Here is a 15,532-nt window from a genome sequence, read left to right as displayed (position 1 = left end):
TCATTAGGATGTCATTTACATACATATAGTGGGAGTGACTGGGGCACCGAAACACAGCCTCTAAATATCTACATTATCTGCCGTGAAACTCGTTCATTTCACCAATATTTTGTTATGATACGCTAGTGGTATTCCCCATTGAGTCCAGAGTTACCTGTTATCATCATTTGGGGTCTGTAGGTTGACCTACTAACCTCTGACCTGGATGATGTCATCTCTGAGCGCCGCTTGTTTACCTGTAATTTGCTAGTGCTAGTTTTTTGCAACGTGCCTGAATATTTTTGCGATTCTGAGGTTGTGGATGACGACTTTGTTCATGATGGACGTCCTTACTGTTTTGAGCCAGAGTATACGGATGAAACGCTCGTTGAAAGGAGGATGGGGAGGCAGAGAGAGAACAACAAATCGCTGCACATCTGCGAATAGACAACAGGTAACTCTGGACTCAACGGGGAATAGCACTCGCGTATCATAACAAAATATTGGTGAAATGAACGAGTTTAGCGTCAGATAATGCGTTATTTAGAGGCTGCGTTTTGGTGCCCCAGTCACTCCCACTATACGCAGATCTATGAGTTATATGGGTGAGTAAACGGTCGTATTTTATGCCAGAAATAAGGTGCAAGTTGTAAAAAGCTTGCTTAAAGCCAATTTAAAAGATATGGTCCCTGATTTTGTGAGGTGAAAAACACAAAATGACATATTTTTAATATACAAAATGATTGGAGACACAGTCTTGAATATGTCAAAGATTGGTAACATGACTGACTTTGACGCATACTGTGTTTAGTTTTTGAGCAGCATCAGATTTTCATTAAAACTCCCTCACATACTGTTAGTGGCCATTTTTGCCCCACTGACTCCTATTATAACCCGATTTTTTTAATGCACGGACAAAACACTAAATAACAATGCATTTTATAATCCTGGTGATTTCCCCTGTTCAGAAGGGCTCAAGTTTGGCAGTTTTACCGTTGACCACCAAATCGTACCATTTACCCTTTACATAGGCCTGTTGTATAAAAAGCTTAGTTTCTGTATTTGATATATGGAGTTTATGAGGATATTAGTGTGCGTGTGTGTATATATATACATATAAATGCAATAAATATGGATATAAAGATATGTGGTCTTACAGATGTATAGATTTGTGTACATGTCGTGTTGATCATGACTGACCTCCCTAGTATCACTCTGAGACGAAAATAAAAAATAATAATGGAGAACGGAGTCTCCTCAGGAGACCAAAGAATGAATTAATATCTCAGTTTGTAAATAAAGCTTTATGGTCTCACCCTTTGCTCTGTGGGACAGTGTCTCCACCGGGATGATAAGATGTTTCTATATACTGTATGACTTCCTGGCTTGACATTAAATAGAAACCTGACATATCGGTTAATGTTTACATTGGGTCTGTTTGCTGAAGGGAAATTAGAAATGGGAAGCAATTGTTTAGGTCGGTATAGTTACTGCCTCATCTCTACCTGTGAATGAGCTTGATACATAAATTGATAGTGACGTATGTAGACACGCTGGGAACGCCAACATCAATGTCAGCAACACTTGCTGTAGAGAAACCGGATCAACACGCCACTCAGGATCTGTTCAGAGTAAATACTATGAATAAGACTCAATTAAATTAATGAATTGATTTAAACTGAGTTAAAGTGAAGTAACATCCTGTAGCACTGTGTAAACATAAATGAACTGTGTGTGAAGGTTCAAATAAAACAAAGCTGAAAACAGGATCAGCTACAGGTGAGTATCAGGTTTTTATCAGACTCTAGATTCATGAGTTTCAGGTGATCAACATCGACAGATGCTCACAATTAAACCCCAACTTCCTGACAGTCTATTAGAACCAAAGACCTGGATGAAATAAACGCCTTCAAGATACCCAACGAATCCGGAAATTAAACCTGATTACAGAAGAAACAGTGACGCGGTTCACAAGACCGTCACCAAACAAATTCGAAATGACAGCTCCTTTATGCCACGTCACACCACAATCCAGATTCTGCAAGCGCGAATCTGTTAGATAATCGAAGGATTATTTTATAGTAATACCTGTTTGATAAAGGACTGTGATGAAGTGACAGATCAAAATGGTTTTAAAACACATTAAAAATGTTTCTAGATTGCTTTAAAACCGTAAGCAGGTTCATGAATGTAAAAACAAAATTTAGAAGATTAAATTAAATGAAATCAGTGTTTTTTGTTTTTTGTTTTTTTGTTTGAGGAGACTCTGAGATGTTTTGTAAGAATCCTGTGTTATCCTCAGTTTTTTAAAACTTCCTTATTTACCTCAGCGTTCCAGCCTCCTGTCTGCACCAACACCAGCTACAGATTTAACAAACGCAGTGACTTACCTTCCTCCAGCAGCATGTCATTAAAGTGTGAGGAGAAAATATTCCAGTTTGGCTGGTTGAATAATTTCCAGGAGTTTAGCTTCAGGTACCTCTGGTTCACAGTTTACCTCAGAGTCTGTCTGCTCTTAACTGACGCTGATCATTGACCCAGGAGTGGGTTGAGCAGCAGATGTGTGTTTGAGCGTTGTGCGTGAAATTGAAAAGGAGGAATTCTGATGAAGGACAGTTCGAGCCCAAACTACATCTACAAGTCTGCAGGAGATGTCTGTTAAACTGAACGCTGACTGCTGCCTGGATACGTTTGTGCTGTGCGTGGAACCAAACGCAGAATAAGAGGCATATTATTGGTGTTAAGTAAATATCAAGACCAACGCCTTTCATAAAAGCTTGACTGCTGTCCTCTTGTTTTCTGTGTGATTTGACAGGATGCACACAAAACTGCAACAGGACTCCTGAAGAAAAGAATAAAAGAGAACAACAAACGAGAACATTAGTAGAATAGAAATGTTAGTAGAAATGTTAAAGGATTTCCAATCTGGAGTTACCATTTTATAAATAATTTCTCTAAAGCCTCTTTCCATTTTGTTGGATTCATGTCAAAATGATGATTTTATATACTGGTCAGTAAAACTATTTCACAGAAACAGTCAACTGAATTAAATAAAGAAAGTGTTAATTGCATATCATTAAAAGAGGTAGAGAGTTTAATAATATAAGTTAAATGTGAATCTGAACTAGTTGTTAAATACTGAACTTTATAGTCCGAACAGATCACTTCCCTGCTGCACAATAAAGGCATAAACAAGATACAAAAGAGCAAACACACAATCATTGACAGAGTTGATACCCGCTGTGCTTCATGTGGACCTGCAGAGGGAGCTGCACAAACACTCTTCTAGTAAGATGCTTGGAGTGTAAGTGAGTGTCTTTTTCATTTCTTCACCTTAAATGCCATGCATTAAATTAAGTGTTGGCTTAAGACACAGAAATACACTATACTACCAAAAGTACTGACTCATCCATCCAAATAATATAATTCAGGTGTTCCAATCACTTCCATGTCCACAGGTGTATAGAATCTATCACCTAGTCATTCAGACTGCTTCTACAAACATTTGTGAAAGAATGGGTCACTCTCAGGAGCTCAGTGAATTCCAACGTGGTACTGTGATAGGATGACACCTGTGCAACGAATCCAGTCGTGAAATTTCCTTGCTACTAAATATTCTACAGTCAACTGTCAATGGTATTAACAAAGTCAAATTGATTGAACGACAGTCCACGTAAAATGACACGTTAAATGAGTGGGGTCAGCAGATGCTGAGACACATAGAGGACAGAGGTTGCCAACTTTCTGCAGAGTCAGTTGCTACAGGTTATGGTGTGGGGTTGTTATTCAGGAGCTGGGGTTGGCCCCTTAGCCCCTTAGTTCCAGTGAAAGGAACTCTGAATGCTTCAGCATACCAAGAGATTTTGGACAATTCCATGCTCCCAACTTTGTGGGAACAGTTTGGGGATGGCCCTGTCCTGTTCCAACATGACTGAGCACCAGTGCACAAAGCAAGGTCCATAAAGACATGGATGAGAGAGTTTGGTGTAGAAGAACTTGACTGGCCTGCACAGAGTCCTGACCTCAACCTGACAGAACACCTTTAGGATGAATTAGAGCCAAGACTGTGAGCCAGGCCTTCTCATTCAACATCAGTGTTGAAGGACCTAACTGTGAGGATCCCATGTGCCACCATCCATGACAGGTCCTGGAGTCTATTTGGGAGAGCGGGATGCTTCACATTGTGCCAAACCATGGAGGGCTTGCCGAGGTCAACCCTGCGCACTGGACCCACTGGCTCCTGTTCCTGCACAAAAGAGATCATATCACGATGGTTGGTTAAAATCTGCAGTTCTTCCTGCTCTAGGTTGAACTGCTTTAAAAACGTCTGGGTTTTCTGAGGTAGCACCCCATCCAGAATTTCGTCATCGCTGCTGTCTTTGGATTTCTGGATGGGTCCGTGATGTGGCTGGTGTGCAGTGCTGTAAATCTGCTTCCTAAAACCAGGTGTAGGTCCGGTACTCCCTTCCCTCCTCCATCTTTTGGTTTCTTTATTTTCGTCTCTCCTCAGGTCTTTCCCACTTTGCCCCCAGAAGAAGTAAAAGATTGTCTGGTTTAGATTTAAAAGCACTTTTCTAGGTGTATATCCCCGGTATCTTCTGGTCTCAGTTAGGGAAAGTCCTCTCATCTCTGTGTCCCAGGGCAGAAAAGTGTTTTAGTATGATTATAGTTTTTTACTTGGTTTTATATTTTATTGAGTTTTTACTTTTGCATGCTTTTACTTGTGTTGTGTTTTTAATTGCTTTATTTATTATATTTTTAATGCATGCGTGTGGTTTTAATTAACGACTGCTTGTGAACGCACCACTTGATTGAACAGCTACACCTGGGAGGTTCCGCCCTTTCCCCCGAACCGCTGAACCAATCGGCAGCGGCGGACAGTGGCGGAGGGATATAAAGGGAGAGGCACGAACTGGAAAAAAAGAGAGCCAATATAGGAGGAAGACGCCAGCTGGAGGCACGGACTTGGCACCGATCGTAACATGTAGGAAAAGAGAGAGCAAAGATGGACGAACGGACTAGGCACGGAGGCAACTCAAGGAGATAACATGTGAGTGGGGCGGGCCGCAAAGAAGAGACCACGGAGCGTTACAAGTACTCTCAGCAGCAGAGCATAGCGCTCTGCCTGGCGGGTAAGTTTCTTCCTATGGGCCGTAGTAACGCTCTGGCGTTGTGTGGACACCCGTACTGGCCTTGTGTTTTATTTTCCAGGTGACATCCAGGAAGCCCACAGCAAGGGGCAGAAGAGGCGCCTGCGGCACCTGGAGCGGTGGCAGACCTCCGTCACCTCCCCTTTGAGCCGCCTCGTCCCCGGTCTGGAGACCATGATAGACTCTTGTTTTCTTTTAATAATGGAATGTTTTTAACGGGTGTAGTTTTTACCTTTGGTTTTAAAACCTTTTTAAGGTTTTAACGCGCCTGTGTTTTTATTATTTTAAGTCCGTGCAATAAAGCATTGTTTCAGTACACCGATTGGTTTTCCGCATCTTTCCTCTGGTCCCTGTCGGCGTGCTTCTTCCGATTATAGGCCTACCTGTGTTTCCCCCTTTAACAATAACTTTTTCATCATTCATTCTTCACATCTCATCTTCCCCCCCTCCCCCCTCGTTACATCTGTCCATACAGCTCCATTCTACTTTATGAAATTCATCCATTTTATACTTATATCTGCTTCCTCTTACTCCAGCAAAGAGTCCAACTTGACAGTAAAATACAGAAACCGTTGGCCCACTTATAATAATCAGACATAATTCAGCTCTAACGTCAGCTATATTTATTTTTACGACTGTACGACCCAAGAGTTATAATTCACAGCCATCAAATATCAACACTAGAAAAGTTTACATGCATAAGTTTCTCTTGTGCACATTGCACAGACATGAGATCCCACCAACACTTCATAACAAAGAGAAGGTCATAAAAAACACACAGATCTTTACCACGTCAGTTAAAATGATCTGAAAATACACAATCTTAACTAAATGCTGACAAAAACCTGCCATTAAGAAAGATGTGTTTAATCCCTGAGATCCCCCAGCAGGCATGACAAGTTTATTTCCAGGCCTAAAGCCACCGAACAGAAAAGAAGGCGAGGCAGTGCTTGTGTTTCATTGCATGTAAAAACACTGATACCTGGGAGAAATTATGCATTTGATGAACATAAAAAAAAAAAAAAAATCATCTCGTACCTCAAATGTCAGATATCCAGATCTCTATGGAGAAATGAATGTTATCTCTACAATACATGACAGCACAAACAGAACACAGGAGAACAAAACATCTGAACAGTCAGCGCAGGTTTTAGTCGACTTGTCATTTCACTTTCTAAACCACAGGACGAGCAGCCTTCCCGCTTTCTTTGTCCTGAAATGTGACCGACAATCTCACAAAAACCACGTTCTCCCACAGAGACGGTGCAAATAAAAACCATGCAACGGGCACTTTTGAAAATGTTCACGCTGTAACTGGAGCCTTTAAGTGACAGGTTTTACTTTCAGTCATGAGAAAACAAAAAACAAAAACAGCATGCTAACGTTAACTGTTGTTCTGCAGCTTTCTACTGCATGTTGCTCCTGTTTCACTTTAAACAGTTCCCAGAAAAACAAATCAGCATCATATAGAACAACAAGGAATATGAACGGTACCGTATGAAGACGCTGAAAGGTCTCACAATACGTCTCTGCACTCTTGTAGCTTGCAGCAACTCTTGCAGAAGTCTGTGATGCATTATGATATATTATATGACTGCAGCTGGCTGTAGGGGGGTTAGTGCCACACACTGAGTTGTGGCTGTCAGGCACATGTCTCACTAGAGAATTTACTGTCATCCAACTCGTTAGTTAAACATTTTACATGAATGCAGTGATTATTCTGCAGATCTGTTGTATTCCTTAACATCTATAGTTGTAATACAACCATGTCAAGTCATAACTTTAGCAGCCTGGCTAGGCAGAGCAGCTGCAGCTCTACTCACAACCAGAGATCAATTAATGCATCACATATGGAGTGCTTCCTTAAAATGTCAGTACCTTTTGGTTTCTGTAGAACTGCAGCCGTATGATCAAGTATAGAACCGTGATGTGTCGTTGCATCTTTGCAATTATTGTAGTGTTTTCATTTTCACCATTATCTCATTTAAGCTGATCTGTTTGCAGATCCTGTGGAACTGAAATCTGTACCACCAAGAGTTTTTTACTCCAAAGACTTCCTCCAAAAAAAATAAAATAAAATAAAAAAATATATATATGTTCCTGCAGTTCAAGCCACTCCGCTCCAAACAAAGGGACTAAAAGTCTGAGTGTGTGAGTCCCACGTTGACGAATCTATCGAGATGAGATGGTGCTGCTCTCTCCCATGACTTCCTCCGTCAGGAAGGTCGTGAGTTGTCGCTCCATCGCAGACGATCACATCGCTCGCTGCCGGACGGTTCCTCCCTCGCTGGTCCGGCTGCTCGTTACGTCGTGGTTTTCTGGCAGCAACGGTGAGAGCTCTGAAAATGAATCAACCGTGGGGCGTGTTAATTAGTATTTGGGGTTTTTATAGTGAACGGTCTTCTTACGTTCAGCCTGGTATCTCAAGTTTGTCCCCGAGAGCCTTTAGTGGAGGTCGTCTGTGAGCTTAATCCCATAATTTGTAAAGTAAAAATGACACCAAATTAGTGTGTTTTTAATTTTTCAAGACTTTTGTTTGATTCTCTGCTTTTTTCTTTCTCTTGTCTGTGTGGACCGATGTTAGGGTGCAACATGGAGATGTCTCATGAAATCATTAAATCAAGCATTAATGTGCTCATCAGTAAAGGTGGGGCTGATTTAAATTTTTCCAGGTCGTTCCTAATTTCGTCCTCAGTATCAACAGTCTCATCGCACCATGTTTTATTTTTAAAAACACATTTTTCATCATCGGTTCAGAATTTGCAAAGTAACTAAAGCTGTCAGAAAGTGTTAAATGTAGGGATGCACCGAAATGAAAATTCTTGTCCGAAACCGAAAACCAAAAATGACACTTTTTGCTTTCTGCGGTTGTTGCTTGCATCATCACAACATCCTGTTTCGGCCGTGTTGTCTCGGTGATAAAAGTATTTCGGCCGACATTTTTCGGTGGCCAAATATTTGGTGCATCCCTAGTTAAATGTCCTCTGACGTGTAGTGGTTTGAAGAGGAAAGCAGCAGAGATATAACTATGGAGAGTAAATTAGAGTAAAACACAGAGTTTGTTTATCCCATACGAATGTGCCACATGAAATGCAAACGGGTATCACATGACGTCCTCAGGTAAAACTAATCCCGTACAAATAGGACTTTAAAGTCTGTAGATCATAGGATCAAAATCAGAGTTTAATGTTCCACAATGTAATATAATCTAGAGTTTACCAAGACAAAAATATGTTTTAAATGAAACCTCTCCGTTCTCACCTTTCATCTCAGTTCCCATCTTGCCGTTGTTTCCTGCGACCGACTTCTGACCATCACCGCCGCTCTTCACTGACACAGCGACGGTTGCTGCTTTGGCTACCTCTATTTTTTCTTGATCTTGTCTTTCTGCAGCATCCGTACTTTTTGTCCCGTCCGGGTTGTCCATCTTCACCGGGCACAGAGTCTGCAGCAGACCCATGGCGTCAAAGTTTTCTCCGGAGCATTCGCCTCGTTTCCTCAACATCTCCAACACCTGCAGCGGGATTGGACAGAAGAAAAGACGAAAAAGATGAGTCTTTATACGACATACATTCCCATTTTAAGAAAGCTAAAATGAGCTAAAAACAGGGACGTAATAAAAGGATCTTTATTTATCTACTTTCTATAGACTCTAGAAGAAAAGTGAACAAATATCAGGAAACCTTTCTCATAACAGCTTCTTAATATAAAAATATACCATGTGACAGACAGAGAGACATGTTTGAGTTTCAGGTTACATCCAAACCGATTCAATTACTCGATCAGAGATGGATTTGTATCCATCGTTGTCTGTTCAGTGACGTACATGCAAGATATGACCGTTGATTTAACAATCCAGTACGATATATAATATTTAGTTCTGCATATCTCACCACTAACCCACCTTGATATATTTGTAGGACTTCAGCTCGCTGATGTTCTCCTCCAGGAAGAGCAGATACAGAGAGAGATCGTTGCACTGGCCGCCAGGGCTGGGCAGGACGCTCACAGTGGGCAGTGATTGGTAGATTTCCAGGAAGTTGCCGTGTCCGCGGCAGAGGACGGGACGAAGGGCGGCGTAGATCACGAAGGGAATCATTGCAATGAACAGGACCAAGTTGACCCGACTGGAAAGAGGAAACACAACATTTAACCTCCTTAACCAACGTTTTATTAGAAACCATTTTACATCCTTATATTTCTGTTCTATTTAATGCCGTTTTTATATCTTTAAGATTAGATGACATCATGCACAGAGATGCCACTGAACTCATTCAGCAACCCCTTGACTAGAATTGGACCAAGAGTTTATAGAAACACCACAAAGCACACATATTCTACAAAGGTTCTAGTAAAAATAGAACCAGTCCCACTCTCCATTTGGACATTTGGAGAACCAAAGAACCCAGAACGTGCCTCATAGGGATTTTACCTCTTGAAAGGGGAATCTGGCTACAGGAGGCCATGTACACACAATTCAACCTTTGGACATTTTATTTAACCTGTAAACAATCAAATTCTACCATTGTGCACATTATAGAATCCATAAGAATATTGACATTTCCTCCATGTGGCTGTTGTTCACACATGTAACTCCCCAAGACACCTTCTTTGCAAAGCTCTCATGTTTGTTATCTGTAGTACCACCATTGCCCCACTAGATGGAGGCACAGGCATCAGATTCTGTCAGGTAAGTCACCGATTGGTGCATAGTTAGGCTCAGAGGGACAACAGAAGGTAATAAAAACATAATTTGTATTGCATTTCAGTTGTTTTTGGACTTGATGAAACATTGAGACATAAGAAGAACTTCTGACAAACTGACTCAAGCTTGTTTGGCTTGTGTTTTCTAGGCTAGCTGGTTAGCTCCAGCTCTGTGATGCTTTGTATCAACGGAAAAAGTGCTTCTGTAGTTTCAACCGACACCCAGCATGGCAGAGTGGAGCAGAGTGAATTGTGTTGCATTCTATTTTGACTGTTCCTCATATTTACAAGCCACTAGACTGGCAGCTAGTTACAAAACAACTCAGAAACATACCTCAACAAAGAGAAGACTCCCACGGCAATGAGCTTACACTGCACTTTCTCTGGAACGGTGGGGTCAGAGGCGAGCAGGCCGACACGCAGCGGGCAGCCGAACTCGTCCGTGACGGACGCCAGGCGGAGGTAGTAACCCAGGTAGATGCAGGCACACAGCAAGGTGACCAGAGTCAGAATGCGACACAGCATGTAGTAAAACAGCAGCGTCCGTGAGCTACGCTTGGTCATCAGAAACTTCTCCACCAGCGGGTAATTGAAGCAGCCTTCGGTGGGGTCGCTTGAAAGAGAGGGGGAAAGAACCATAAATGTTATTTAAGTAAAAGTAGAACCAGGCAGGCTGTCTATTTGGATCACCACAGCACCCAAAGTGAGTTTATCTCTTAAAAAGGGGAATCTGGTTACAAAATACAACTGATTCCACTACAGGAGGCAATGTACACACAATTCAACCTTTGGTCATTTTATTAAGCCTGGACATCATCACATTCTACCACTGTGCACATTATAGAATCCATAAGAATATTAATATCTCCTCCAGATCATCAAGGCATGTTGTTTTTCTGGAGTACCACCATTAGCCCACTAGATGGAGGCAAGTCACCATGTGGTGCATAGTCCACAGAGAATCATGGCTCAAAGGGACAACAAAGGGTAATCAAAAATAATATCAACTGCATTTGTTTTCAATAGTTTTTTGTAGATTTAATGAAACGTTGAGACATATGAAGATATTCTGACACGCTGACTGTGAAATTTAATGTTTGGTTGCATGGAGAAAAATAGGATTCTTCATGTGAAACAGCTTCTGATAGGGTTGAACACTGAGACAAAGACCAGAGATAGAAAGCCGACACTGACAACATTAAGACTTAATCTGCTGTTTAAGAATAATAAAGAAGATCCTCCTCAGAGGTTAGTGTCTTTGCAAATCATTAACACATTTATCACCTTATCTCAAAGTGTAGATCCCACTTGGAGTGTAATTCTGAACGCTAAACTGTCGCAGGGAGATGACTCATTTCTTAATTTTATCAAAGTCCAAGATAAAATGTTGCCGCTGCCTGTACAGGACGCCATTAATGATTAGGGAGATTTCCAGAATCTTTCTTTCTTTAAACCAAAAATTAAGTGTGTAAGCATTACCTAACCTAACTACTAACCACAGTGGGTGAAAAATATGTTTCAGAAACTGAAAGAAATCCAAACTTAAATGCTGCTGGGACATAAATGAGACCAGGAGCTGTGGTCTGAATGCAGCCACGATGTCCTCTCCAGACATTTAAACCTCCAGGAGTCCCTGTTTACCTCTCTGGGTTGAGCGGGATCAAGCGTTTGGCCAGAGTGACGGCGCGGTTGTAACAGTGGTCCAGCTCCTCCATGATGAAGCCGAGGTCAGACTGGATTAGCGGCGCCGCCAAAAACCTCCAGAACAACGCCGGGAGGTACATCATCACGGCCACCAGCAGCAGGATGTAGGGGAAGAACTGCAGAGAGGAGGAAACGTAAATAAATGATTCATGATCGCGGTCACGTTTCTGCTCATACGTTTGATAGAAAAGAAAAACAGAGTGAGAAGGCGTGTTCAAACATTTGACTGCTACTGTACATCGAGACATTTAAGTCTAGGTCAAACTGAACACGTGTATCTACTCTACACCGTTTCAACTCTCTAGTATTAGTCGTGTCACTGCAGACGGATTATTCCAGGAATGTGAAGACACACGCCCTTCACTCCAAGGTGTTGTGTCTTTTATTCCTCTACACTGTCACTGTGTATTTAAATGAACTCCACCTTTACTAATGCGATGACCACATTCATGCATCATTAACTGCCACCACACCTGTCATCCATCTCATCATCCTCTTCTGATTCTGTGAAAGTGTCTCCATGCCCAAACATCTGTCCAAACTTTGGTCTATCACACAGCTTTCATGATTATTAAATGAAAAGAGGCAGAAAAAAGAAGCTGTGAATCAAAGAAGACTCTTCAAATATGTCAAATGTTCGCGCAATTCTCTGTGTTGGTAATTTGTAGCGTGATTTTCACTTTACAAATTACAAACAATGGATTAATATCACAGATATTACCAGAAGTCCAGAGGCAAATGGGGCTTTAGCCTGCATTGTCTTGTTTTTAACTCTTTAAGATTAAAAAACAGAAGCTTCCAGTGAATATATATTCTTTTAAAGCCATGTAAAGATGCCTCACTTTTATTTCTACTTATTATCATAAGAGCAGCAGCAGAACAGTCTAAACACAGCTCATTGTTGTGACAGACAGTGTGTCACAGGGTGTTTTTTCACATCATACAGGTGTCACAAAAGCTTCAACTATTAAATTACATTACGCATTTGAAGGGTTTCATTAACCCCGTGCGTACCTTGTGCAGCCACAGAGGTAGAGTGTGAGTGTGCACGGCTGCCCAGCAGTAGGAGTCCACGTAGGCAGCCTGCCTCCACGAGAAGTTAGTCGGCGCAAAACAGCTGATCTGAGTCCCTGAGAGAAACACGATAAGACAATAAGCCAGGGCGGCTGAGTCAGAATAACGTTTATTAGCTCCTGGGAGTAGGTCTGGACTGAGTCTGGTGCACACTCACCGACCGAGACCTCCTGAGCGAAGGCCAGAGAGATGAGGAGGAGGGGGAGGCCCACCGCCACGCAGGTCACCATCTTGTCCACGGCCAGCTCGGTCCGGACGCTGCGGTATCGGGCCGGGTTCTTCTCCTTCAGCAGGAAGTCGCTGAACACGTACTCTGTAGCCACGTGAGCGATCGCCATGTCTCTGGGCTCGGCTCTCAACCTGAGAACAAAGACGACAAAGGGTCAACTCTCCTCGAGGACTTCATCTGAGATTTAAATAGAGATTTACATAAAGATTTAAATAAAGCGACCTGCTTCCTGGTGCTGATCTAACTCAAGTCCAACCTAAAAGAAAGATAACTTTGATAAATGAACATCTTAGTCTTTGATTTATTTAGTTATTTATGAAAAATGATTGAAATTTATATCTTTTTCCAATTTGTCTCAATTTATTTCTTTATTATTATTATTCTACACTTTTTAAATATTATTTCAGTGCCTTTTTATTTTATTTTGCATCACCATCAATGAGGCAGACTTCATCTACGTCAGACTGAGCACACAGCGTCACCATTTAATGCTCATTTCATCACGTTGTCTCGACGCTTCCTGCAGCTTCATGTTCAGTAATCATCTCAGAAACCTGTTCTTGGCGCCTCCCTCCGGAAAACACAAGACGAGCCGGATCTTCAATCATTTTATAACTAACACCCTGCAGCTACTCGATGCTAAATTCTGCCAACTATTAGAAAATAACAATGATTACATCTGCTCTTGTTACCAAACGCTGAGCATGTGTATTCTTGTTTCCTAGAACTTATTTCGTCTTACGTTCCTTATTCTGACGCTGCCGATCACGTTTGTAGAGTTTATTCGGACTGAACATCCAGCGAGCAGCAAACACAAACTCCTTGTTGTTGCTGAGAGGTCAGAGGTCAGACTGGATGGAGATGACAGAAAGACTAATTCAGAGAAGCTCTTTACAACCGAGCAGAAAACAACCTGGAGGCGGACGGACTCCTGAAATCCGGAACTGAAAACGAACCAATGTTTCCTGGTCTGATGAACCTCAGATCAACCTGCTGCTGCTCTAATACTGAAGTTCCTTTCAGAGCCCTGGAGTTTATTTTAGAGCCCTGAAGTTCTTTTAAGAACTCAGGAGTTCCCTTTGAGAGTCTTGAAGTTCCTCTTAGAGCACCGTAGTTCCTTTTAAAGCCCCAAAGTTTCCTTCAGAGCCCCAAAGATTCTTTCAGAGCTCAGGAATTCGTTTGAGAACCTTGAAGTTCCTTTTAGAGCCCTAGTTTGAGCACTACAGTCCGTCTGAGTTCTGCTGCTGATCATGTTCATCTCTCGGGACGATGCTCCACGTCACAGAAAAATGTTTTCATGAACAGGTCAGTGAGTTCCTCCACTGTCAGCTGATCAGAACCCAATAGAACCTCATTTAGGAGATCGGCCACATGAATGAAATCAACACGAAAGGTTCCGACATCTCACCAAGAACTGAGAGCTAAAAAATGCTGACCCAGTGGTCGTAATCAAGTGCTACTTGTAAAGTTGTAGAGATTTAATAAACCAAAATATGTCCAACCTGACAGTTTGTTTGCGTCCTAGTTCCTCATTCACTATTTCCTTTTTAAAATATGTTGTTGTTCAGACTTGAAGCTGCTTCACAGAGGATTTAATTTTAGGACCTGAACAGCTGCAGTAAATAGAGGAGGAGAAGGAGGGAGGAGGGTCGTCAGGAGAAAAAAATAAAAACAAAAACCAGCATGAATCATCAGTTAGCCTCCATGTTAACCAGCAGCACCACTCTGGATGTCATGCTTCACTCATTTCATGAGGTTAAAGTGGTAAACACGTTTTATTAAAACCTAGACTGAAAAACTCGTGACAGTAAAAAAAAAAAAAAAAAAAAAACATCTGCATCAATAGACTCCTTTGTTCGTCTGGGCCTCTTTACATGAAACATTTTCAGTTATTAATATTATTTATTACATATTTAATGATTATAAACGCTCAATTTGAAGGATCTGATCCATTAACTCGTTGTATAATTGATCGAGTGCTGTAATTAATAATAATTAAACAACAATATACTTTATTTACTTCGTTTAAAGAAGGATTCAGATTAAACTCATAATCACTGACGGTTAAATCGGGATAATTAACTTTAACTTACCTACGGCTTCCTCTATGTGTAATTAGTCGATTAAACTGTCATGGCGGCGGTTAAACGGCTCCGTCGGAGGCTGAAATGATTCGCAGATGTTTTCCAGGAGAGCGACGAAGTGCGCGGCGGAGGAGCAGACGTTCAACAGATGGAACAATAAACACAACTTTCGAAATCAGTCTTCTTCCTGTAAGACGCCGAACTCCTTCCGCCCTCCTTAAGCGTCAGATGCCTTCACGGGCAAACACGTGGCTCCGAATTTCCAGCTCTAGCAGCTGCTTTCAAATGCAGCTCGTAATTTTCGCTATTCCGCAAGTGAAACCGAGTAGAGCGTGATTAAACCTCCACTTTAAATTGTGTTTTGGTTGTTGTTGCTTGTTACAAAAGAGATGATTCAATTTAAGCTAAACAAATTTCACATTAAATAATTCAATCAAAATAGTTAAGGAGCCAAACTTGGTTCTAGTTTTGGTTTTGTCCAGTAAATTCTGCATGTTTACATATTTCTGATATTCCTCTGGAAAAGTATGACTATATATAAGTTTAACTAACTCTGTTAAGCAAGATTATTATTCAAAGCTGCTATTTTATACACCTTCAATATCTAA

General features: G+C 41.4%; 1 protein-coding gene across 3 annotated transcripts; it reads right to left on the bottom strand.

Moving 5' to 3' along the window:
* Nucleotides 1–5,647: 5,647 nt before the first annotated feature.
* LOC311498675 (pannexin-1-like) lies at nucleotides 5,648–15,132 on the bottom strand. Of its 3 annotated transcripts, XM_084559366.1 has the most exons (9): nucleotides 14,934–15,132; nucleotides 14,343–14,453; nucleotides 12,769–12,971; nucleotides 12,552–12,667; nucleotides 11,475–11,653; nucleotides 10,168–10,446; nucleotides 9,034–9,256; nucleotides 8,391–8,643; nucleotides 5,648–7,468 (listed from the first exon to the last, which is right to left on the bottom strand). In XM_084559366.1, exons 3-9 carry the CDS (start codon nucleotides 12,947–12,949, stop codon nucleotides 7,383–7,385), a joined length of 1,317 nt encoding a protein of 438 aa, XP_084415492.1. In that variant the 5' UTR covers nucleotides 12,950–12,971; nucleotides 14,343–14,453; nucleotides 14,934–15,132; the 3' UTR covers nucleotides 5,648–7,382. The 3 variants fall into 3 exon arrangements, with proteins under 3 accessions (XP_084415492.1, XP_084415491.1, XP_084415493.1); XM_084559365.1 differs by lacking the exon at nucleotides 14,343–14,453; XM_084559367.1 differs by lacking the exons at nucleotides 14,343–14,453; nucleotides 14,934–15,132 and adding an exon at nucleotides 13,063–13,071.
* Nucleotides 15,133–15,532: the final 400 nt, after the last annotated feature.

Source organism: Chelon labrosus (genome assembly GCF_963514085.1).
Source record: "Chelon labrosus genome assembly, chromosome: 13".
Lineage (NCBI taxonomy): Eukaryota > Metazoa > Chordata > Actinopteri > Mugiliformes > Mugilidae > Chelon > Chelon labrosus.
Note: the sequence above shows the minus strand (reverse complement) of the source record. Positions and strands in the feature narration are given on the sequence as shown.